Raw genomic sequence first — 25,724 nt, 5'->3', positions numbered from 1 at the left:
TTAGCTTCTCTCGTTACTTTGTTAATTTCTTAATTATTTCAATAAATTTTTACTTTTAGCGTTTTGTAATGTTTTTTTTAAAATTAGATTCAATAGTTGTCGCAAATATTATTATATTTACGTTATAAGAATGATGAACCTAAAACACATAACTTAAAGCTTTAAAAAGCCTATGCCCCGCCAATTTAAATATTTTACAGTTTTTTATTACGTTACAAAAACAAAACTAAAACACGAAGTCAATGCTTTAGAGCCTATGCCCAGCCAATTTAAACATTTTGCACTTTTTTTCATCACGTTGATTAGAAGTCAGTAACTGGAACTTTCTCGACAAACATTGGTCTTTAATTTGCGCTGTCGGAATCGTTCTTCTGTGGGGTAGTAGCATGTCTACATTTGAACCGGAAGTTATAGCGTACTCAGTTTCCGCATGAAGGGGTACCCAGTTCTGCGCATCGATACTTGTAATTGCTTTCTTGTGATCGAGTTCCCCTTTATATTTTTCGTCGCTTGATGTCAAGTATGTCTTTTTGACAAAATTGCCCATTACAATTTTTGTAGGCATTTTGTCGTGCTCCGCTTGGTACAAAGAATTATCTCCATCCTGATGTTCATATTTGTCAAGTTTTTCCTTGTTTCGATCTTCAAAGTACTGCTTTTTTAGAATTTTTACCTGTCGGTCTTCAAACTCGCGTTGACACGACGTACCTAATTCGTCCTCAAGTATTTTAATTAAGTCATCAAGGTTATCTACAGGAGTGTCCATATAACGGTTGGATTCTGTATGACTAGCTTCAAGTTCATTCAGTGTTTTGTCTAATAAATTTATTCTCTCTTGATCTTTTCTTCTTAGCGAGTTTATTTTCCGCAATTGATCTTCTAAACCAAGAATGATTTTTTCTAATTGTAATATTTGTTGTTTACTTGTTTCCAAGTTTGCGATATGAGTTTCGATTTCTCGGTTCTTATGTACGATTTGTTGACTTAACTGCAATAAAAGAATAATTCAGAAGTATATTGGTGAATTGTATGAGATACACTCATTTTGATGCTTATGTTATGTAACTTACATCGGTGTCTGCTTGAGCGCGCATTTCCAAGTTGTCTTTTAACAATTTTATCATATTATTTTGATCTACTTCTTTATCTTTTAAAAGTTTAACTAGACCATCGCGTCGATCTAAGATGGCTTCTTGTTCAGTTATATGTTGTAAGTGACCTTCAAGTTCAAGATCTTTCATTTCAAGTGCATTCGCTAATTTGCTACACTGTAGAGTTGCCTCTAACAATTTTGTACGTTGTTGGTTCATCTGCGAAAATAAAATATTTTTGAGCCTTTTCTTTCATTAATTAGAAATATGTAAGCATCTCATGTTAAATTACCATATCATGAAGTTGAGTCAAATTTTCAAATTCTCCGAAATCCTTTCTTAATTTACTTATATTTTCTTTAAGACATGTCATTTGCTTTTCGTAGGATTCCATCTTCGATTCACTGTAATCAAAAGTTAATAATTTAAATTTTGTTATCATATTGTTTATCATTTTGTCATCTAAGTATGATATTCCTGAAACTTCGTCATAATACCTTGACTTTGCAATTTATGGTATCATATGCATATACATACTATCGCTTCCTCCGGTTGCGTTAGTTTTTTCTACTCGTTTATATTGTCTAGGTATTTGGCGTTAACAAAAATAATTACAATGCAAAAAAATCACTAACCCTTCCTGTAGTTGTTGTTCTAAAATAGTTTGTTTTTTAACGAGTTCCTCAATGTACTCTTCTTTTCTTTTAAGTTCATTTGTCAAATTCTTCTCCAAGCTAATGGTTTCTTTTAAGTTGTGCTGACAATGTGTAAGGCATTTCATAGTTAGGTCTATAGTCTAGTATCGCGAGAAAAAGCGATTTCAAGTAGGTAACCAATGAGTTTTTTGTCAACAAGGCTTTACTTGGAATTGCTTTTCCTAACGTGTATAAATTTGACATATGTATTATATTTTGTATAATAGTGTTCCTAAGAAAGAAGCATTTTAGTTATTCTCTTTTGGTTACTTTTAGTTTCAACGTTGTAATTTATGTTTTGAAGGACATCTTCAATTTCATATTTGACTAAATTTAGACTATGATGTCTTTGTAATTTATATAAATAACGCATGCTTAGGTTCCCACGTTCCCAACCTATAATTTCTAAAATATACGCCATAATGCGGACGGATATTGTATAAAAATGCTCCAACATTTCTATTATGTTTATAATATTTAACTTAAACAAAGTCATTCAATACGTATGTTTTACTGATACTCAGAAGTGGAAACTAACCTCTATTTCCCGTATAGTATCACCCTGATTCATTAAACGTTTTCTATAATCATCAAGTTCTATATTAGCTAATTCTAAGTCTTGTCTAGCAGCTTCCAGTTCTTGTGTAACTGTTAAAACTTCTTTTTGTGCTGCAGCTTCTAGTTGATTTTTGCTATTTATGGCTTCATCTGTAAGTGATATTTATTTTATTGTACTATTTCACACTAATTTCCGTGTTTGAAATAATTTTATTTGGTATTTCGATAAGTGAGACAACCGATAAAAAAGATTATGCAGCACTCTTAAGAAATATCGAAATGAAATATTTGAAATACATTAGTCTGTAATAATTATTAATACAAAGATTCCTTAGAAAAAATTCCTGTCTTCCGGCCGGATTCGAAATGACGTCTCCTAGAAAACCGTGCCAGACGTTATGCCAACTAAGCCACGGAACGACACAAAACAAAACAAACTAGTGGAGTAATTTCACAAAAAGATATTGAATGGTGGTGAAACATTCTGACATTCAATAAAAATTTTGTTACAGTTAATAGCAAAATCTCTAGCCAGGGCTGGTAGCTGTAAAGGTACGTAACTGGGTGACGAAATACTTTCTTACATTTCTCATAGATGGCGCTACGGCCAAAAAATCGTTGAAAACCAAATACAAAGATCCGACAACAAGCACATACAAAAATTCGTGAGGTACGCTGGTTCATTCCGAGACTTAGTAGGCATAGCGTCTGCCACGGTTTGCTAGGAGACGTCGGTACGAATCCGCCCGGATCGGAAGTGTTCGACCTTTGTATTTATAATTAAATCTCATAAGTTGTTCTATAAGTGTAATAAAAACTTACATCTAATCATCGCGCTAGAATGTGAGAAATAAAAGTTTAGGTGAAAAGCGCTCAACAGCATCAGCTACAGGAACTAATGAATAAAATCAAATGCAAACGTTACATCCAAAATGATTATTGATGAAGACTTAACATTGTTCACGTTGATATTTAACATTGGTCAGTTAGATTTCAATATTGAAATAAAGCCGCTCGGCTTAACGTACAGTTAATAATATCACACCAAGCTATACACTTTTGTTGGAATATAACCTCCATAGCAACGGAATAAGATCCGTTATGGTTTAACTTGATATGCTGTCGTCCGTACATCAAATAGGCCTTAGCATGACTACTGTGATTTACATTAAAGCAAAATATTATCAGTATTATGAATAATTCATATGACGACCGTACTCTAGACCTGGTGATTATCGCAAACTACATCCCCTGCATGTGCAGAACACAATAAAGAGGAAGCAAGCCAATAGAAAGGATCTATCGTTGAATAATACAAGCTCTGTTTGTTTCTATAAACTAAAACTTACTGTACTGAATATCCTTCTCTTGCAATTGATTTAATGTATCTTTGTAACGTAACTCCAATTCAAACAGTTGTGCACATATATTATTAAGTTTTGTGTCCAAATTTTGTCTATCTTCTTTTTCGTCATCAAACTTCTTTTCAGCTTCTGCAAGTTTCTCTGAGTTGAGATCAGCTTCCCGTTGCATCTTTTCCAGCGATTTGTTGTATGTGTCCGATAACTTTTCTAAACGCTTCTCAAGGTCTTCTTTTCTGTAGTATATATACTAAATTATACCCAAGTTCTAAGCACTTCATAATATGATGAATTGAGTGCTAAGGTTATCTAAATACTACTTGGCTGCGTTGTGTGTGCTTCTACTACGAAACTAACTTATCAATCAGGCACTCTGTTGCTATAATTCATGATAAAAATGATAATAATTTTGTATCAATTAATTTATAATAAATGTTGTATTGTGTAACATACTCTATTTGCAGTTTCTCTCGCGCCATTGCGATTTCTTCGAGATGCACGGTGTTCACTCTTATTGACTCAGTGAATTTGTTTAACTCTTTGTCAAATTCTGATTGTAATTTTTGGTTCTGGTGAATAAATAATAAATATAATAAAATTGTTGATTTTGTGCTAAATTAAAGTGTTAAGATATTTATATTTTATTTTATAAAATTTATATTTTTACCACCAAGATATTCACTTTTCTCATCATATTTTTTGTGAATTACTACACTAGTTTGTTATTATCAATGATACAAAGATCGAACAATATAAATAACATTCATTCGATCTGCCGATGCCGGCTCGAATCAATGTCTGTTGCCACATTGATTTTGGATTGAACTTGCGAACGGCGTGTCTCTTCTCTTTATCGTGTCGATGGCATACACTATAAGAGCCCAGTTACACGAGGCGTAAGTTTTCGCACGGTCGCCGCACGGCGAACGCCAGTTATTACTCCTTCATGTACATTATTAACACATTAATGGCGAATCTGAATTCTATTTACTAGGCAACAACATTTAAATTCCTTAGAACAATACAACGCCCGGCCGCCGCGCGGGCCGCTGCGTAGGCCAAATTCAAGCCAGACTCGCCCGTGTGCCCGGGACGCTCATTTAAGTTAAAACGTAAAAGTTAAACAAATAGAGCGTATTTTGCCATGACAGTTAGAAGCACGCGGCGTGAGCGCGATGAAATAAATGCGCCCTAATGCTTGCTATCGCTGTGAAAGGATTTGCTGATTGGTGTAAGGTGCTTGCCGATTGTTGCCCAGAGCGTGCTAAACGCGCGGGAGCGATATGGTACGTCGACTCGTTAGGGGAGGCTCGATTCTGCGCATAATGCTGCTAAATCGTCACTGGGGATAGCTAACCTGGTCATTTAGTTGTTGCACGGTACGTTCTAGTGTCCAATTCTGTTGGCGAGCCTGTTCCAATGCAGCTTCGAGGTGCGTCACGCGGTCATTGCCAATTTTTAGTTGACCTTCTGCCCGAGTTAATCTATCTCTGATCATTTTTTTGTTGCATTTCTCCTCCTTTAGTTCTTTCTCTAATTCCTGTTAAAATACACCGTTATAAACGAACATAATGTTATTAGATCGATACATAGACACATTGTTCACTAATATGACACAAATACAGATTAAATAAAAAAAGTTCATTTTTGCCCATTTTTTTAGTCACGACTATAGATAATGCGTGCCGATTGTAAAATCGTCGTCGCAGCAGCGTCTGATGGTGGCGAAGTAATCGGCGTGAAATCGGCGGAATTTTTTTCAGGTGCTTAAAAAAACCTTGTTTCAACGTTTTTTTTTACTTTAGTAGGTAATAATAAACTTTAAAAAATGTTCGTTGGAAAAAAAGAAACACAAAACGTTATTCATTGAAATCTAGTATTTAAATAGTACGTTGACAGGAACGTAATTCATTTTAGTTGTACGGAATATTGTGTTGAAATCAAAGTAAAAATTGAGATTCTGGAAAGGCTATGGGACATGAGAAGTAAATGATCACCAACTAGATACATTTTTGTAGTATAAGTACAGAATTTGTTTTTAGAAGTCGCAGTGCGTAACGTATGAAACGCTGCAGTTCTGTGTAATGTTGTACCATAATAACACGTGTCCTAAGTAGTAATTATTCAATTTCATTATTGATACATCAGTGAGTGCCTAAGTACGACTTTTGCGAGTTTATTCTTGGGTTTATAAAAACCTGAATTTTATATTTAATTGTAGGTGACTTCATGTTATCAGCGGTATGAAGTTGTTTCCGTAGGTCAGCGTTCAATGAATTTAGTTCCGATAACTCATAAGTCAGATCTTCCGTCCGCAGCTGAAAGGCTATGGTCTCGTTCACGCTTTTCCTGCAACAATCACATTATGATTACAATATATTCGTAATTTACATTTGTCAAAAAGTTTCAATATCAATTGAACTTACTTCAAGTAACCCACAATTTCGTCAAGTTCCAGAAAAAGTGCAGCTTTCACGGTTTGTAATGAATTTTTGAGTACTTCATTTTCTGCATTGAATTGGTTAATTTTCTTTGTAAGTTTGTATGTACTTATACCCTGAAATTGAATTCCAATGGTCATCAAATAGTAAATAATACTTTTTATAAAAAAACACTTCCAAGTTTGTGGAATTGCAGCTATTTGTCAAGTTTTATTGCAATCGAGTAAACGGAAAGTAGGTAAAATCCATTAAACCAGTACAATAAATCCTTAAATCCCCTAATTTAGTGGTGTATTTTCTGGAAAATTGAATGAGACCACTGCTGAGGTATTCACTTTCCAAAAAAACAGACGTCGAAATTGGTTTATAAGTGTGGGAAACACGGAAGGAAGAAATAAATTTATGTGGTCTGTGGTGGGAATAATCGCGTGACATACACGTGTGTGGTTAGTTGTGGATAAGAAAAGTTTACATTGATCGAGTTGCTCTCTAAATTTCTATTATAGTACCCAATGATCTTAAATATAGTACCCACAGACCACATAAAATAGTATACTTGTTTGATTTGATATGTTGATACGTAATAGTCAAATAATATATTCTCTAAAATTCGTTACGTGCGTACCTTTTCTTCTTTTATCAAAGTCTCAAACCAATCGATAATTTCTTTTCTTTTTATTAACGTCTGGTCGCAAACACCAATTATATTATTAGGCATATTGTAAAACTTATTTACGTCAATATTTAAATTGCCCTTTCCTTGGCGGGGGTCTGAAAAGACAATATCACTGACTAGTTTCAAAAAATATTCAGTTGTTGCCTAAACGTGATCTCGAATAAAGAAACCTAATGTTACATAGTACATGACAGTTTTAATCGAAGCAAAACTTACCTTCAATCTTTTTAGAGCCTGTGTAAAGCTGAAATAATTGACAGGAAGACATTCTTGCCACGTTCATAATCTTTAATTCTTCAGTGGAAGGTAATTGGTGACCATGAGCGGACATTGCTCTTTTATCTTTCTTTAGAACGGCATACAAGTCCATAATCTCATTCTATTGTAACAAAAGAACTTGTTATGTTCAAACTTTCATTGAACAAATTGGCTCTAAAGCTTATTAATTCGATTAATTATGCCTACCTGTCGAGATTCCAGTTCACTTTTCATTTTATCAAATATCATTTTTTTCTCTTGCCAATCAAGCATTACTTCTGTCACAGATGGCATATCTTGTGTGTGTTCGTCTGAAATTTTGGTTTGTTTAATTATGAATAAGGTAATAATGGTAATGATAAATGGTAACAAGGTAATAATGGCAATGGTAAATGATAACAAGGCAATAATGGTAAAAATTGCAAGAAATAATGTTATACTTTTCGGTTAAAAAATACTATACTTTATAGTTGCAATCAGATAATGACAACAGGCTTACCTTCTTCAGTGGCATTTAAAACCATTTCATTAAAATCGTGGTCCAGCTCTGACTCATCGTACTCTTTTGGTACATCCTAGTTTAAAAAAGAAAAATGTTTTTAACCAATACAAAATATAATTGAAAAAGTTATTAAAATTAAAGCCAACGAATTTTAAAATTTTAAAATTAATAATTAATTTTTAAATTTAAAATTTCCTTGCTAAAATTAAATATTTTTGTACCAGATGTTTTCTATAATGAAAAGATGAAAAATATTTCTACGATAGCGTACTTGTAGTTGCTGCTTAGAATGCATCACGTGCATCTTTTGCTGGAGATTCTGAAAATACAGTTAATATTATTTCATGAACTTTATGCCAAACAAAATACAACTCATAGCAAAAACATAAATAAGAGTTTAATGTATACAACACTGGGTTCACTCGGACTTTGCCCTTGCAATAGTTTTGTCGAAATCGATCCAGATTCACGTCGTTTATCTCTTGTGATCCAATCATAATCGACAAAGTATACATTTTATATAAATAATAATAATAAAAATTTATTTACTTACAATTAGCAATTACATATTTAAACTATATTGAACTAATTTTTAAATACGAAGGAACCACTTACTGTAGCTTGATTTTTCGAAATGAGAGATGATACTTCTGGCCTTTTACTCAGTACTTTCTGGAACATAAATTAATATGTTAACTCTCGAATGCAGTCTGAGTTTTTAATTTATTTTCAGATTTAATTATAAATTTATTACTTTGTTCGCAGCTGGAGATTGGCGCCTGACTCGGTCCGATACCGAACAACGGTGCGGGGCCATGTTCTTTGTTTTTTCCTCATGATTTTGAGCGGATCGTGCCCGATTCTTGCAATAAAAAATACATTGTTTGAAAAGGATCAAAATGATAAGAGTAGATAGAAAAGTGCTAACTCTACACATTGGCATAAAATGACTTGTAATTTATAATTTTAGAAAATAAAGTTCCTTTTTTATTTCAGCTTGCTCAAGGGTGCCTACAGATCTGGCGAATGTGCTGCAAAGGCACTGCTTGTGCGCTGCACGCGTACAATTGTTAACAATATTACTTATAACTATTTACTAATAACAAATTGTTGATCAAAAATTCCTATTTCGTCCTGAAATGGACTGAATATAATTAAATATATTTTAATTATTTAATAAATAAGGATTACAAATTTATTGAATAATTTTAAATACGGATGACACAAATGAAAAAAATGAATAGTTATTTAGAAACAATCAAATATTATCTTGATGTAGTTATTCCAGTGAGAAAAATATACAATAATATCAAATAATCTCAGTACAGAGTACTGAAAAAACCGACCTCAAAGGTACGTGGAATTACATCTACTTGCCTAGTTTTATTGAAATCGGTTACCGGAAAGCGCGCAAACCCGGATTCATCCCCTAGTTCGAAACTGTACGGAACTTGACACGGGAGACAATAAAATCGGTTCTCACTACTCAAAGTATATTGAGAGAAAAAAACCTTGAATGGGAGCATCAATCATTAAAATAATTGCTCCTTATAATAAAATTTAGGCGCTATTTATAAAAATGAATCTTCAAGCGTGAACAACCACCCTTAGAGGTAGATGATTTTCTTCATAATTAAATGAGATCACTATGGAGGTACCCTCTTTCCAACGAAAGAAGAATCGTCAAAATCGGTTCACAAATGGCGGAGTTACCTCGTAACATACATGTAAAAAAAACAGTCGAATTGAGGACCTCCTCCTTTTTTAAAGTCGGTTAAAAACAATATGTCTAAAATGGTATAGTAATATCAACAAACAATCTGTCTAAAATGGAAATTATTCAATGTAACATCCATGCTCAAAGAGAAATTGTATAAAAAGGCTCTTAAAAATACGATCTTGGCTAGAAGAAAATTTGATTGTATTAAAATAATACAAGCATCCAGTAATAAAATAAAAGAAATTTGGAAAATAGTAAACGAACACACTAAAAGAAATCTAAAAAGAGCAGTAATAGATAGAATTAAAAATAAAAAGGATAATATGGCAATAAAAAGTAAAAAAGAAATTGCAGATTATTTTAATGAATATTTCATTACAGTAGCATATAAAGCCAGTGAAACATTATCTATGAATATCGATAAATGTATGTCATACCTATATAAAGCTAAAGAAGAAAAATAAACTATGAACTTTAACCTATATTATAATGAACTTACTCTGACTATAAAGAACTTAAAAAAAACAAACGATCTAATATAGACCCTGGGGTGCTTAAATGCCTGATTTTTCAAAATGATAATTTACTAAACATATTACTATTTATATTTAATTAATGCCTTACAGTAGGAATTTTTCCTGATGTGTTGAAAGTAGGTCGTATAATAAATAACCTTTACATATGACGCCGTAAATAACTACAGACCGGTACGTGGTATGTGTACTGCCTATTATATCAAAAATTTTGGAATCGATATTGAAAAGAAAAATAACATAATTTTTAGAGGTTAATAAATTGCTCGTAGACAGCCAATATTGCTTTAGGACAGGAAGAGCTACAGAGATTGCGATCAGAAAAAAGTCTTATGCTTCATACTACAATTTTGTGATTTTCAAAGGCCTTCGACTGCCCATGACATGATATTCTTATAAAGAAACTAGAATACTACGGGTTTAAAAATAAGGAACTAAGTTTGATTAAGTCCTATCTTTCGAATAGAACTCAATCTGTAATGGTGGAAGGCATATCTTCTGATGTTAGAAACATGAACATAGGAGTTCCGCAAGGACCAATATTAGGACCTCTGTTATTCCTCATCTATATTAACGACTTGCCAAACGCATTATCATCAAAGTAAATATATTCGCAGATGATACTCATGTAGGAATCTCAGCCGCAAATAAAATACAAATGCTCGAAAACCGAACAGTTGTTATGGATAGTCTGAGTAAATGGCTTACCACCGACGTCCTTAATAAGACAAAATCCGTTACCATAGAATATAAAACAAGGTCAGAAAAAAAATTTACTAGATCTACAACATTCTTAGAATATGTTATTCAGGACACATTGACTCATTATCTTCACATTGATAAGATATGTAAAAAACTATCATCGGCAAATTTTGCCTTACTTAAATTTAAACCACTAGTAAATAAAGAAAGTATTCTAAGTGTATAGTATGCTTATATTCAATGAATTATTGGTTATGCTTTAACAGTCTGGGGAATTCTTCTGGTATTGAGAGAGTGTTGGTCTTGCAAAAGCGAGTAATGTGAATTATCTCAGGTATTCACAAACGTGGATCTGTTAGAGAGTACTTTGGTAAATATAGAATGACTAATTTCATTGTATATACAGGGTGTCCCAAAACTCAACGTCAAGCGGTCACTGGGCGAGAGGCCAGGTTATATCAGTTCTGGTAAAAAAAATTGCATGTCACTTAGTTAAGTGATAATAAGCATTTTTTTGAAAATGTTGAAAATCGATACCCTAGACCACATGTTTAGGTACTGTACTGAGGGGTAGCTCTAATGCGTAGCGAGAGGTACTTCTAAGAATATAAACTGGGAATAACTTCAGTAATTTGGTTTATTTCACATTTTTTTACGTGGTTTATACTTTCAGTCTAGGATGTAATATGTAATCTGTCAAGACCTTCTGTTTTCTTATTTCAATTCTTCAAAAGCATTCTAATTACAAAAACTATATTCACTAGCTATATTCAGCGAGCAATTCTACTCATAGAGCCTAGACTATATCCCTCTTCCTCACAGCTGAAGGAGTGAATATCCCTAGCTGGTGCTCTACCTATGATAGGCAACTTACATCAGTGTTCAGCCTTTACTACAGGCTAGCCACACACTGCTCGGAAGCTATTACCTTACCAACAAGTTACCACCGAGGAGGCTATGGCTTTAGTCTGCCAAAAACCTATCTAAAAGGACAGACCATGACCACATCCTAAACAAACAAATCAAAAATATAACTACTCGCTATCCTAGCTAATTAGGGAACCTGACTAAACCCTAACACTTTATTTCAGCGACCCTAAACTGGCTGAATGATCCTAATAAATTTCTAAACATTACTACAAGTTCCTAACTGTCTAAGCCTAAGCTATCTCCAACGTGCATGCTGCCACAACGACGACACAGGCTTGAACATCCATCGGACGATCACTGGTTTATATCACTGTTGATCTCCCAGCTGCCTTAGTCCTCATCCTGCAGCTATCACGTTCCATCAGCTTTTCTCACTTTCTTCAAACAAACGAGCACAAAAACACATATAACCCTAACAACATATCCTAACAAACATATGGGATGGGGATATTCCATATGAAGGACGCCTAATTAATTAAATAAATATATTTTCCCCGAATGCAGACAGTTCTTGTTCATGTGGGCGGGTGAGCACGAACTATGCGCATACATAGGACAATATGTCTATCAAACTAAAAAAAGAAAAAAGAAAAAGTAAGCTATATCCTTGTAATCCCTACCCGGCGCCTCCACTACTTGTATTGAGGGGTAGCTCTAATGCGTAGCGAGAGGTACTTCTAAGAATATAAACTGGGATTAACTTCAATAATTTGGTTTATTTCACATTTTTTTACATGGTTTATACTTTCAGTCTAGGATGTAATATGTAATCTGTCAAGACCTTCTGTTTTCTTATTTCAATTCTTCAAAAGCATTCTAATTACAAAAACTATATTCACTAGCTATATTCAGCCAGCAATTCTACTCATAGAGCCTAGACTACAGTACTGTCATCACAAATTTTCAAATTTTGGAGTGATTTTTTTTACGTCATCATAAATAACCATGCTATTTATTGCAGTCACAAATCAAACAATAAACGTTATGAGTTTAGTAAAAAAAAAAATAAGTTTCATTGAGTCGTAACTTAAAAAAAATATGTCACCTAGCTTTGACACTTCATATTAAAAAAAAATGTACTACACTACCCTGGGCAAGTTATTTTAAAAGATGGCCCATATAATCAAGATTTCAAAATGGTACAATACTTGCCACTCTTCATTCCATAAAAAATATTATAACTTATTTTTTGCAAAAGGAGCTCGTTTAAAAAAAAAACTCATGCCATGATAAATAACACTTTTGTGTGATTGAGAGATTGGCTTTAACATCGTGGAAGTGAGATGGTCATATGTGATAGAGTGAGATGGATAGTGACAACGCATTAAACAAAATAATCTACCCTAACACATGTGAGTGTGTCAATTTAATAATTAGTCGATTGTTGTATTAGAATAAATTGTAATCAAAATGAAACGAAAGGAAGTATTGTAATACTTTAATGTTAAAGGAAATGCTCAAATTGTTTGCCTTCGGCACGAATACAGGCTCTGCGTCGCCTCAGAAAAGATCTTTTTATCAATCGTGCGAATATTCTCAAACTAATTTCTTCTGCTGCTTCAACAATTTTGTGGCGTAATTGGGCTAGATTTTCTATAGGTTTTGCATATACTTTTTCCTTTATGCAACCCCAGTAAAAAAAATCAAGGGAGTTTAGGTCCGGAGATCGAGAAGGCCACAAAATTGAACCAAGGCCCCAATCCACCTTCCGGAATATTCCGTGTTTAAATAATCACGTACAGAACGAGCATAATGCGCTGGGCAACCGTCTTGTTGAAACCACATTTTTCTATAGATGTTGAGTGGTACATCTTCTAGTAACGTTTGCAAATCGTTTTAAAGAATATCTAAGTAGTTTGTCCATTTAAAATTCCGGTTCACATGTTGACTTTGAATTGGTATTGGGACCGGTCTTCACGCATTAAATGCGGGTTTTCCGTGTGCCAGCCATGTACATTGTGCAAGTTTAAATAACCATCTTTTTTTAATGTTGTTTCGACAGTCCATTAAATTTTGTTTATAAATTGCGGATCTTCATGATTTCTCACCAACATTGTTCTACAAAAATCTATTCTGAGAGAGTAGTCACGAGGTAATAAACTTTGTACACGTTGCACATGATACGGGTGATATTCGTGTTGCTTTAAAATTCGATGAGCAATACTTTTCGGTATTCCAGTGGCTCTTTCAATCGCACGTACTGAAGTGCTGGGATCATTTCGAATTTCTTCTAAAATTACGTCGTCGCCGTCTCCTTGAGGTCTTCTACCGCTCGTACGAGCACTAGGCAATCGTCCTTCCGAGTATGCCAGGTGTACATTGACAAACACGCGGTGATCTGGGTGACGCTCTAAGTTTGGGTACCTCTCGCGATACAATCTGGCTGCGGCAGAGGCATTACAATGGCATTCACCGTAAATAAGATGCATGTTCGCATATTCTTCCGCTGTGTACAGATACGGCATGTCGCGAAACGTGTTAGTTTTGCTAAGTACTAACTAATACAGTTTACACAACACAAATCGAGTCCAGGGAATAAGCCAGAGTCGTCAACACAGATGCAATATCAAGTCCAGGGTAACACAAGCCAAAGTCGTCAGTACAAAAGTTACACGATTACGAGAAGATGCACAGTAAACGAAGGAACGTAGCGTACTAAATGATAATAACCAATGATCAATAATAGAGCATCGGCGTCACTATCCGTCTCGCTCACTCTAATTCATGTCGCACAGCGTCACTATCCATCTCACTCTATCACATATGACCATCTCACTTCCGCGATGTTAAAGCCAATCTTTGAGCACACAAAAGTATTATTTATCATGGCATGAGTTTTTTTTGAAACGAGCTCCTTTTGCAAAAAATAAGTTATAATATTTTTTATGGAATGAAGAGTGGCAAGTATTGTACCATTTTGAAATCTTGATTATATGGGCCATCTTTTAAAATAAATTGCCCAGGGTAGTGTAGTATATTTTTTTTAAATATGAAGTGTCAAAGCTAGCTGACATATTTTTTTTAAGCTACGACTCAATGAAACTTATTTTTTTTTTACTAAACTCATAACGTTTATTGTTTGATTTGTGACTGCAATAAATAGCATGATTATTTATGATGACGTTAAAAAACATCACTCCAAAATTTGAAAATTTGTGATGACAGTACCTAAACATGTGGTCTAGGGTATCGATTTTCAACATTTTCAAAAAAATGCCTATTATCACTTATCTAAGTGACATGGATTTTTTTTAATTTTTACCAGAACTGATATAACCTGGCTTCTCGCCCAGTGACCGCTTGACGTTGAGTTTTGGGACACCCTGTATACAGATCATTATTAGAGATACATGAAACAAAAAATGATATAGCGAAGATAGACACATATACACAAAACACGAGAAGTAAACGGACTAGTAAGAAATAAAACCAGATTAGTAAAAACATTAAAACAGGGCGTAAATATGAAAATTAATATATACAATGCACTACCAGTTAGTGTAACTGACTTGGAAATGGCTGCATTCAAGCAAAGATTAAAACTTTGAAAAATTACTTTGAAATTCACGCTATTTATAAAGACAACGAATTTATGGATTCAAATCTAAATTCATTTCTTAAAAAATCATGATGTTAAGACTACTATTATGTATACCTGAGTAATTGAAGTCTGTATTTTCTGTAATTTGACTTACTTATAGGCAATGTACTGTGTTGTCTTGATGAATAAATCCTTTGACTTTGAATTAAGTGCGCCTGTGTAGTGACAACTCATAATAGCACTAAGTAATGCACGTGTGCAGCTCGCGAGCCTTTCGCAGCTGTCTGCGAAATCCAGCTAATGCACCTGTGTGCATTAGCTGGATTTGTAGGCACCCTTACATAATTTGCAAATTCTTAAACTGACAGCTAGTTGAATATGTGCTAGTTGAGCATGTGGGTATAACTTAAGTTTATGCCTGTTGGGTGACTATGACCCTGGTAATGTTTTAAAACCGTAAAAAGTACGTATTGTTGACTGACCTCTGTAGAACGTGGTCTAGAAATTGTGCACTTCGTTACCATGCGTGGGGTTGGTGAGGTAAAGCGAACGTCGTTATTATTAGGTTTCGGCGAATGCTGGAAAGATATATTGGGCACAAAGTACCCGTTTCTTTATATATTACAATGAATGGAGAATATGTACGCCCATGGCGAAACTACACCTATGAACCAACGTTTCCTACCTACTCTTCCTTCGATAAACTTTAAATTAACTCCTAACATATCAAACTCGTGTCGTATCCTATGTGCATATTAAAAAAAATAGGTTTCGAACATATCTAACCAAGTGATCCTCTACATTGCGTGTCATTTTGCTACTTTGGGTCCTTGACCGCAGCGGTGGACAGCGTTGCGGTATCCGGCATTTCGGGGAACGCGGCGTTTCTTTAACCTCTAAAAGTAACGAAGAAAATCCATGATTAAAACTTGTGTAAGTCTTAATTGGCCAGACTAAATTGTTGTTCCTTATTTTTGCTTATAGGTCTTTTATTATTTATTCTTAACGAAAAAACAATTCAATCGCCATATTATTAAGTGTAAGTAAGTGGTATAAGTCAAACTTAGAAAAAAAGATACAATAAAGTTATTATTGATACAAAGATCGGAAAACCTGTTTGTCAGAGCGGGGCTAATACCCGGTCTGGCAAACAGGTGCTGATTCGAATAGGATGGAGTTCTATTATTTTCGCTACTAGCTTCCCCCACCACTGATTTAAATATCCTGTCTTGTGATTGAGCTAGTAAGCTTGTGTGGCCGGCGAACATGGTATCCGATCGGATAGTATGCAGTGACGACACGTTTTGTTTTCCCGACCGCTGACCACGTGTTTCTGAGACAGTTTACATGCCGAAACTGAGTACCGTAATTAATTAAAACTTAATACAATTGTACCGTAAAAAGGAATGTCTGTGGAACGCTACTATTCCGCAGTATAAAGATAAATCTCTGTGTAGAACCAACTAACTTTACCTCTGTCTTTGTGTAGTATTTGTTGGGTGTGATAAGTTTTACTGTTGAGTATCGTCTTGTACGTGTAATTAAAGCTAGCTGGCTGTACATGAAATGGTAAGGGAAAGCTGTAACCTATCACAAACAACCCTACTTTCCTACCTAACAGCGTAGCGCTAACCATACACTACTATATAGATACGTGTATAGATAGGTAGAGGAATCCTGTTACTTTGCGATCTTAGGTAACAGACGGAAGGTGGGAAGGATAAGAGGTGCAAGGAGTGTATTTTCTCACTGCCAGTCTCACAGATTCACAAGACTGATCAGATAAGCTGACGGCTAAAGGTGTCTTAGCCGCAGTGAGAGGATGCTGTAGTCAGGAGAGTTCCATCGTCGTCAATGAGACAGCGTTGATGTCTGGATTCAAAGAGAGATCTTTATTTTTAAAAACTAGACTATTTATACAAATTCCATTTACATGTGTGCGTGTATATCTACAACGTAATTTTTAAATGTAAAACAAAGGAAACGTCTACTCAGCAGGCTTTTCTTGCATATTGCTATTCGGTCAGTGCACTGCTGAGTAGTCTATTATTGTCACGTGGTAATTTATGTCTGGTCAGGTTGTCTGTTCATGTCACGTGAACGTGAACATCTTGGCGCCTCTCAGGAAAAAGTCTTCTGTTCGTAAAGTTGAGGTGACTTCTTCCTCACAGCTGGTTCTGTCTGTGGCTGAAACGGAGATGCAGGCCTGCTGGAGGGTTGCTGGTCGGCTCTGTCGTCAGCAGCCGGGCCGCTGCTGCTGTCTGGTGTCACCAACCGTCTGGCTACTACCATGGCTCGTAGTCTTTGCGCTATCTGTGGACCACAAGAATAAATTAATAAAGCTAAAAGTGAAAATATTACTAATGATGTGAAACTAGGTACATATGTTTGGATATTTATACTCCGCCAAACAGTATTGTCTAGGGTTGTTTGTAATGAACTTTCTTTATTCATTAACTGTTTAAAAATATCTCTAGTACTATCTAAAACTTGTTCTTTAAAAATTAATAAAGATCTGTTACTGTCTAACTTAAACTGGTCAATCCTATTACAAGAAGCAAAATGTCTAGTGAAATAATTCTTTTCGCGGCTAAAGTAGTAGTCATTGTTTTTATTATGCAGTTTTCTGAAATTTGTATAATTCCAATTTCGTTGATGGAGACCTATTTTGTATGTCCGTCACACACAATGGACACCGTGTCTGATTTCTTCGTTAAATATAACCAAGTGTTTGATATTTGAACTTGTTGCCATACTATGTCCCTCGTCAAATTGTAAGTCTTAGTCGGGGAGTCTGTAGTGTGATTCTTAGTTATGAGTCTAACAATGCAATTTTTATTTAATTGCATGTTTATCACCGCCACAGGGAAGCAAATAAAGTTCTTGTATTTGTGCAAACAACTTCTGAATTCTTCATGAGTAAGTCTAAAATAGCGCTCATTGTTGTAGTTTATTCCTATGAACGGCTGAAGAGGGTCTAGACTTTGAAATGTTCTATCTGGACGTTTCACTGATACTGGCGTCACGTGTATTAAAGTGAATTTTGCCTTTTCTGCTATCGGGAAGTAAGATAGCATTCTAATATGCGTCTCGTTTTCTGCTAATTTGGTGTCAATCAGCTGCGTCTGTATGATGTTGAGATTAGAGGGTAATTTGCTGTTTGCGTCTTTTATTACGTCAGCTATGTCTTTTGGAGATATTACACTATATACAGTAGCTTTTGCTAGATATATCTACATTAATCCCGAGTAGTAGTCCATAATTTCTTTAATGTAGTTATATGCTGATTGGTATTACTGCATCACTTGAATTTGTATGCGGTCCGTGTTGACTGTTTTATACCATTTGTTGTTATAGTTAATGTAATTTATAGCTTGATTTAGCTTTGTTAGAAAACTTTTAGTTTTTGTTGTATCCTCTCTTCTGTCTGGTTTACTGCTGATATGGTGGAAATCATGAATTTGGTTTGATGATTCGCTGCATCTATGAGTTTTTGCTGGTTTTGTTGCAGTGAGTTGATGTCTCTATATACTTCGTCGTTCACACCAAATATAGAAGTCAAGAACTGTCCTAATAAACCTCTTCTTTTTCTAGTATGATTGATTTCAGCTAAATATTCGTATGTCCTCTGATCAAATGTTTTCTCTCCTTATCGCATCGTAATATTAAGTGCTATGCGTCTGCCTGTCAACTGTTATTGCGTACTCACAAAGTGTCTTAAATTACTTATTGCTGCTAAGTTTTCGTTAATTACACGTCTCTCGTAATCAACTTTGATTCTAAATGTTCCAATGTCGCATTTCCCATTTGTTCTATATATAGTCCTGGTCCCAAATTTTTTATAGTATAATTCGCTACAGTTGTGCCAAATATTGCAAATATGGTTATTACAAATAAAAACCAATATTGTAATTTGTCTGTCATTTTTTTCTTATTGTCTTTTGTTTCACGTCGCCGTCGGTTCACTGTTGCTATGTTAATATGATGCTCATATGGTAATAATACGGGGTGTTTTTAATTGTAAGGTAGCAGGAAATTTTGTAGTCTGCCACCAACTCTTATCAGTCCACCAGTTCCACCATAATTCGCATGTTTGTAGTTTGTTGGGCTCTGTTCCTCTCGATATGACGTCTGCTGGGTGATAACCTATAGGCCTGCCGCTAGGCAGACGCAACGTGATACCATGTTGCCTGTGGTAGCGTTTGTTGTATCTCAGATACTCTGTTAGCAACAAAGGTTTGCCATTTGCCTGCTTCTCCTCTTATCCATCCAAGTGTGATCACAGAGTCTGTCCAACAATTGATTGTTGTGTGTTCGCAGTCGAGCGCTGTTTTTACTATCTTAATTAATTTAGTCAATAAAACAGCTGCACATAATTCGAGACGAGGCAAGGTCGTTTTATGCTTCCTAGGAGTAACTTTTGTCTTTGCTTGCAATAATGTAACTTGATAAGAGCCATTCACCTTTGTACGGCAATACACGACTGCACCGTATGCTTCTGACGCGTCACAGAACCCGTGCAACTCGACCTCTGTGCAGGTGTAAGGAGACCACGTCACACTACTGTACTCAAGGATACTGCGTACTAGTGAACAAAATAATGATAACATGTTTGTTGGATTTTTAAAGGATCTTGTGGTTCTAGAAATAATTATGTAATCGTAATGACCTCTGAAAGTCAATTTGTCGTCGACTCCGACTCCGAGATTCTTGACCGATGACTTACGTGCAAGGACATTGCTCTTAAGAGTATAGTTAAACGTGATTTTAGGAATATTTTTGGTAAAAGAAATCACCACACATTTAACATTAAGAAACATACGATTTATAGTATACCAGTCATCAACCGAGTCCAAATCTCGCTGTAACTTAATTACATCTTCTAATCTGGTAATATTAGAGTAAATCTTAAGATAATCTGCGTAGAATAAGCAGTTATAGGACAAACGGTTAATAAGGTCGTTAATGAAAGCCACGAAAAACAGCGGCTCCAGATGCGAGTCCTGAAGAACCCCTGATGTTACCCGAACTGGTGAAGAGAAATTACCATTCAATGCAACAAACTGGCTACTATTGAAAAGGATGTTACCCAACGTAGCAAATCTCCATGAATTCGAAAAGTACTCAATTTGCTTATTAGAATGGAGTGATCAATGTTGTAGGCTTTAGAAAAATCAGTATAGATCGAGTCAACTTGAACTCTTCTGGCAAAGGCTGAACAGAGAAAGCTTTTATATTCCAACAGGTTACTAGTGGTGGATCTTAACTTGATAAAACCATGCTGTCGAGGAGATATGTAAGGTTTGAGATAGCAATAAAGAACGTCGTATACGACTGATTCAAATATTTTTGAGAAACAAGACAAAATACGAATCGGGCGATAGTTTTCGCATTCGGATTTGTCACCACGTTTTAAAATTGGAATAACATGTGCTGTCTTCCAAGCTGAAGGAAAAGTATCTAATTTTAATGATTTATTGAAGATCAAGGCATACTAAGTTCCGCTGCGCATCTTTTGATGAATAAGGGAGCAATACCGTCTGGTCCCGCGCCCTTATTAGCATCGATCTTTTTAATTTTAGCAAAAACGTCTAGTGGAGATATATGTAAACTATGAAGAATGAGACCAGAGTAGTAGTTTGACTTGGTGACAAGATTGTCGGAAGGTTTGGCAGTAGAGGCCGATACGAGATTAGACTTTTCATATACTGAACTGAAATAATTGGAGAGTAATTCACATATCTCCTGTCTGTCTGACGATGATATATTACTGTTACGGACACCGAGCTACGCACAGGAACACTCCACCCCCAGCGCACTGCGCCGACCGCCTGCTCGCCGACACCTCTACTAGATAAGAGACTTGATTTAGTATATAAGTAGGAACATTTTGAGCAATAAACGTAATCAGTAAGCAGTCAAAAATGAACGCAGTCATAAATGAAACACTTGTTCAACTAACAAGTGTTTCCTTTTATGATCCTGATCCCGAGAAGAGCAAGAACCCCATCGATCCAGATCAAGAACCTGAACAAATACAATCCACCGAACATTAACGATCCTACGAGAATTGGTGATCTAGCACCAACAATTACCATAAGACATAGTTTGGGGAATGGGAGACGATGAACCCTTTCTATTATTGACAAATTTGCAAAAGTTCTTAATATTAACGCTAAGTGAGCTTATCCACAGAAGATACGAAAGTATTATAATACTCTTTAACCCACTGGTATCTGCAAATTACACTAAATGGTTTTATAATCGCTACGACTATATCGCCTCCATCCCTTTTCCTACTAGACGTAGAATGTCTGCCTCGACGGAAAACATTGTTTCTAGTGTCAAATACCTCATTGTCAAAAACTGAAGAATTTAGATTTGTTTCTGTCAGACAGACGATATCGTAGTTGCAGTCCAGTACATTTAAGTAGATCTCAGTTGTCTTAGATCGTATCCTATTTATATTTTCATACAAAATATTCATAAAAAATAAAAGGTACTTAAAATATTGTAGACCTTATTTATAAGTAAGCAGTACAATGAAGATAGCTAAATATTAGTTAACATTGAGACTCTTACACTTACTGAGACTCTTAGGGTCGTATTTTAGAACTCTACTCAATGCTCAAGTTAGGTTTTGAGTATGGTTTAAAGCACTTGATATCATACTCAAACCCTGCCATTAGGGTCGTATTTCCAGTGCTTGTGTTTCAATTGCAATCCTGACTTAAGCATTGAGTAGAGTTCTAGAATACGACCCTTAGATTCGTATTCTAGAACTCTACTCAATGCTCAAGGCAGGACTTGAGTATTGCAGTGAGCACTGAAAATCATACTCAAGTCTTTGCAATTAGGGTCGTATTTCCAGTGCTTGAAATAATACTCAAATCCTGACTTGAGCATTGAGTACACTACTGGACTTGTACACTTCTGGATTGATAAACTTTGCACGTGGGCCAAGATGAACGGAATTAAGAGTATCGTCAGCACGTTTTTTGTTGAAACGGTGCACAATAGAAATGACCTCGTCGCGCTGGCGGGATGATTGTAAAGTTACTAATATGTTGCGGGGACGGTCGGAGTGCGTCATCCTTGCAACCTGCCGATAAACACGTACAGCGGAATCTTCTAGTTGAACATTTAGAATTTCACACATGTTCCTGAACAGTTCCATAACCTTTTCATTGCTCCGATCTGGCACAGCATGCAATTCCAAAATTGGCGGAACGTGACATACGAGTATTATCCAATAAAGTCAACTTCTTGTTAATAGTATGTAAGGACTCCTGTAGGCTCGAATTTTTTAATTCAAGCTCCTTTATTGTCTTAGATTGTTGGAAAATTTGCGATTTCAAACCATTTTGTTCTTTCACAAGGAAATCAGTTGTCTCAGTAAACTCGTTTTTCAATTTATCTACAGTGCTACTCAATTCTTGTCTAATTGTTGTTATAATTTTATGAGATAAGGATTCCACAATATTCTCTAATTTTGAGTCCAATTTACTGACTAACAGTTAGCCAAAATCCTTATACGAGATCGATGAATTACTCACTGTATTGTCATTCGTCTGTACATCGCACAACGAAATTGATTCAAATGAGTTTACTGGATGACCAGCTGACACCGTTGAGGGTTAACACCCTCAACGTTAACACGTTGAAGGCACAGGGGTATCATCGTTACGTCGGCGACTAGAGACATTCTTGCAATCCGTTCACTGCCAGTTGCACTTTTATTTATTACCATATTCACGGAAACTTGAAGATGAAATATTGCGTATATATGTGTACATATGCGTATCTTATCTTATCTTATTATGATTACGTATTTTTGGTATTTGCCAATTTTAGGTTAAAACCTTGCAGTATCCACTATCACTGGCTATGCAAAAATTCGCATGTTATCGAGAGTTTCGTTTCAACTTTCTGAACACTAGTTTGAAAACTGACTTAGTTGACTTCACAAGTTTGAAAGCGGAGACGGTTTTTGCACGAAATTGTTCGACACTCGTAATCTTCTCCATGTAAACTAAACGTTTCACATCACCCTGTAATAGTTAAGCACTTGGCGTCAATATTATGAAGAAGCACTTGATGGGTAATACAGTTGTTGTAAACAAAAAATCTCTTGTAAAAACACAACAAACTACGTGCGCATTTCGCGATAGATTAGATAGATTTGGCAAACTATTGATTGCGGCGATCTTATGCGGCTATCCCAGAGCGTGAGCGAGCGCACTGCGCGCTTGCGTTTGAGAAAGAGATAACACTGGCTTCTCTTTACACGGTCCGCTGTTTGGTTGCACGTACCTTGCAATAGTTAGTGACCTTTGGATCAGGTGATTGCAAATCGTTGTTTAACGTAATTAAATAAAAAATAAGAATTTCGGTTTTTTTTGATTGACAGATTATTTTAGTGATTTGGGTTCAGTTTTGTATATAGAATAACCTCTGTAAATATGGCGAGAATGCAAATCAATACGTTGCATAGCTGTGTGCTTAAGGCCAGATATAGCACATGCAGTAAACTTCATGAGTCAGTTCTGCAATTGTTATGATAAAGTGTACTGGATCGCAGCTAAAAGGATCTTGAGATGTTTAAAAGGTACCAAGAGCATTGGACTTGTATACTCTAAAGACGTATCTTATAAGAAACATTCAAGGTTTTGCAGATGCTGATTACTCAGGAAATATTATGGACTGAAGGTCTTACTCCGGCAACGTGTTTAAGATGTTAAATGGCCATTTCTTGGCAGAGCACTAAGCAAAAATGTAAAGCCTTATCGACAGCTGACGCTGAGGACGTTAGCTTATCTGAAGCTACAAAAGAAGCCATTCTGAACGAAATCACCGGCAAGGTGGAGTTGCCTATCACGATACACACAGGTAGTCTATCTGCTATGACAATAGCTCAAAATCCGGTGCAACATCAGCAGACAAAACATGTTGATGTTCGCTATCATTTTATTAGAGAAGCATTAGAAAAGGATACTATAAAGCTGAACTATTTAGAAACCAAGTATATGGTTACTGATGCTTTAACGAAAGCAAGTGTTAAAGGGCAAGTATGAGTTTGGCCGTAGATGGGTATGTGATATGGGTATACGAAATGGGTATGTAGTGTTCATGACTGGCAAAGTTTTTTGATACTATAAGGAAAGCCAGGTGTAAATAATTGAGGAGGAATATCTGAGCATGGATGACCAATCTTTTGCATACTAGCCGGTGTGACATTGAGAGCTATTTTTCAAAAGTATTTAGTCGTCTCGCAGAACTCCCTTCATGTCGTGTTAGTGTTGCAAAAAAAATCGATAGTAGCACTATCGATAGTTGACCTTAAACATTATCTATAACATCGATATCCCCATCGATCGATAGTGTCGATAGCATAAAAATAGCAATAATATTGAATACTTGCAATACTATCGATAAAATCGATAGCTTTTCGCAATCGAGAGTCGTGTATAACGCAATAGTATTGGTTAATATTTATAGGCTACGTATTATGTAACTGGTACTATGTGTTGTGTAAGTGATTTGTTAGCTGTCGTTAATTTAGTAATGTTAACGTAGAAAATTCAGAAACTTACTTACGAACTACCAAAACACTGCTGAAAATTAAATTTCATTTTCAATATAATTCCACAAGACAATGTTGGCCATTATGGCTTTATATTGTACCTGATACTATTGCGTGATACAGAACTGTCGGCAGGGCAATACTATCGATAGTGTCGATAGTTCATGCGGAGAATCAATACTATCGATAGTATCGATTGTTTTTACAAGAGTCAGGGTCAATACTATCGATAGTGTTGCGAGTTATCTATATTGTTCATAATTTTATGCTATCGATAGTATCGACTGGCAACATTATGTCGTGTTTTGTCACGTTATTAGTTTTATTATATTATATTTTATTTTATATTTTAATAAAGATCTTTGTTAAAGTACTAAAATCAGTTAGTTTTCTCATTTATTGATAGAACCGCAGGAGCTGATCAATACATAATATATACATATTGGTACTTCACACCCCTTTTCCAATTTGCTAGTCATAATATGAAGTACCTAAGCAAATTTTGGTGAAAATGTTTTGTTATTTTAAATTTTAAACTAAATATTATCAGGTTTACCTTCGATCCTCGCTTCGTCTGGCTCATAAGACATTACTACACTTGACTAAAAAATGTACTCCGTACAACAATGAGTGATATTGAAATGCATATAATTAATTATAAAGTGATTACAATATTAACTTGCACTACAATTTTTTTATATACCTCTGTGCATTCCAAATTATATATTATTGATAAATTTCCAAAAAAATGTGAAGTGTCCAAGAGTCCGTCATTTGTGTGTTTTAATTTGCAAAGAAAGAAAAGTAAGATTACTCTATATGGCCAGTTTTAGAAACAATCAGGAAATGACTAGAACTAAAAATAAAGCTTAGACGATGGAAAAAAGTAAAAAGAATACAATAAAATTTATTACACCAAAAAAAGCTGTTGTAATTATTTAGATAAAATATAAAGATAAATAAAATTAAGAAGTATACGTATTATGTATTTAGGTAACTAGAAAATTTATGTTGAGCCCCTAAATTTAAAGTGTATTATAATAATCAAAAGAAGATTATAAGTATGAAATTGCAAATATATTTTATTTTCTTTAAATTTTGTGTCATCGGCGAAGAGATATAACAACTGCCAT

At 35.1% G+C, this 25,724-nt stretch overlaps 1 protein-coding gene across 1 annotated transcript; it reads right to left on the bottom strand.

Annotated features, from left to right (window-relative positions):
* Nucleotides 1-247: 247 nt before the first annotated feature.
* Nucleotides 248-25,271, bottom strand: LOC113235323 (putative leucine-rich repeat-containing protein DDB_G0290503). The gene is given in 20 exon segments (XM_026470984.1): nucleotides 248-988; nucleotides 1,071-1,310; nucleotides 1,384-1,495; nucleotides 1,727-1,848; nucleotides 2,325-2,494; nucleotides 3,694-3,941; nucleotides 4,159-4,274; nucleotides 5,063-5,245; nucleotides 5,904-6,054; nucleotides 6,132-6,262; nucleotides 6,772-6,905; nucleotides 7,030-7,201; nucleotides 7,288-7,391; nucleotides 7,580-7,655; nucleotides 7,854-7,901; nucleotides 8,198-8,254; nucleotides 8,337-8,444; nucleotides 15,491-15,586; nucleotides 15,795-15,904; nucleotides 25,148-25,271. Coding segments are annotated over 20 exon segments (3,153 nt in total). The 5' UTR covers nucleotides 25,182-25,271.
* Between the last annotated feature and the right edge of the window lie 453 nt (nucleotides 25,272-25,724).

Source organism: Hyposmocoma kahamanoa, unplaced genomic scaffold, assembly GCF_003589595.1.
Source record: "Hyposmocoma kahamanoa isolate Upper Pololo Valley unplaced genomic scaffold, ASM358959v1 87, whole genome shotgun sequence".
In the NCBI taxonomy this organism is placed as follows: domain Eukaryota; kingdom Metazoa; phylum Arthropoda; class Insecta; order Lepidoptera; family Cosmopterigidae; genus Hyposmocoma; species Hyposmocoma kahamanoa.
The sequence above is the reverse complement of the archived record's forward strand: the minus strand, read 5'-3'. Positions and strand labels throughout refer to the sequence as shown.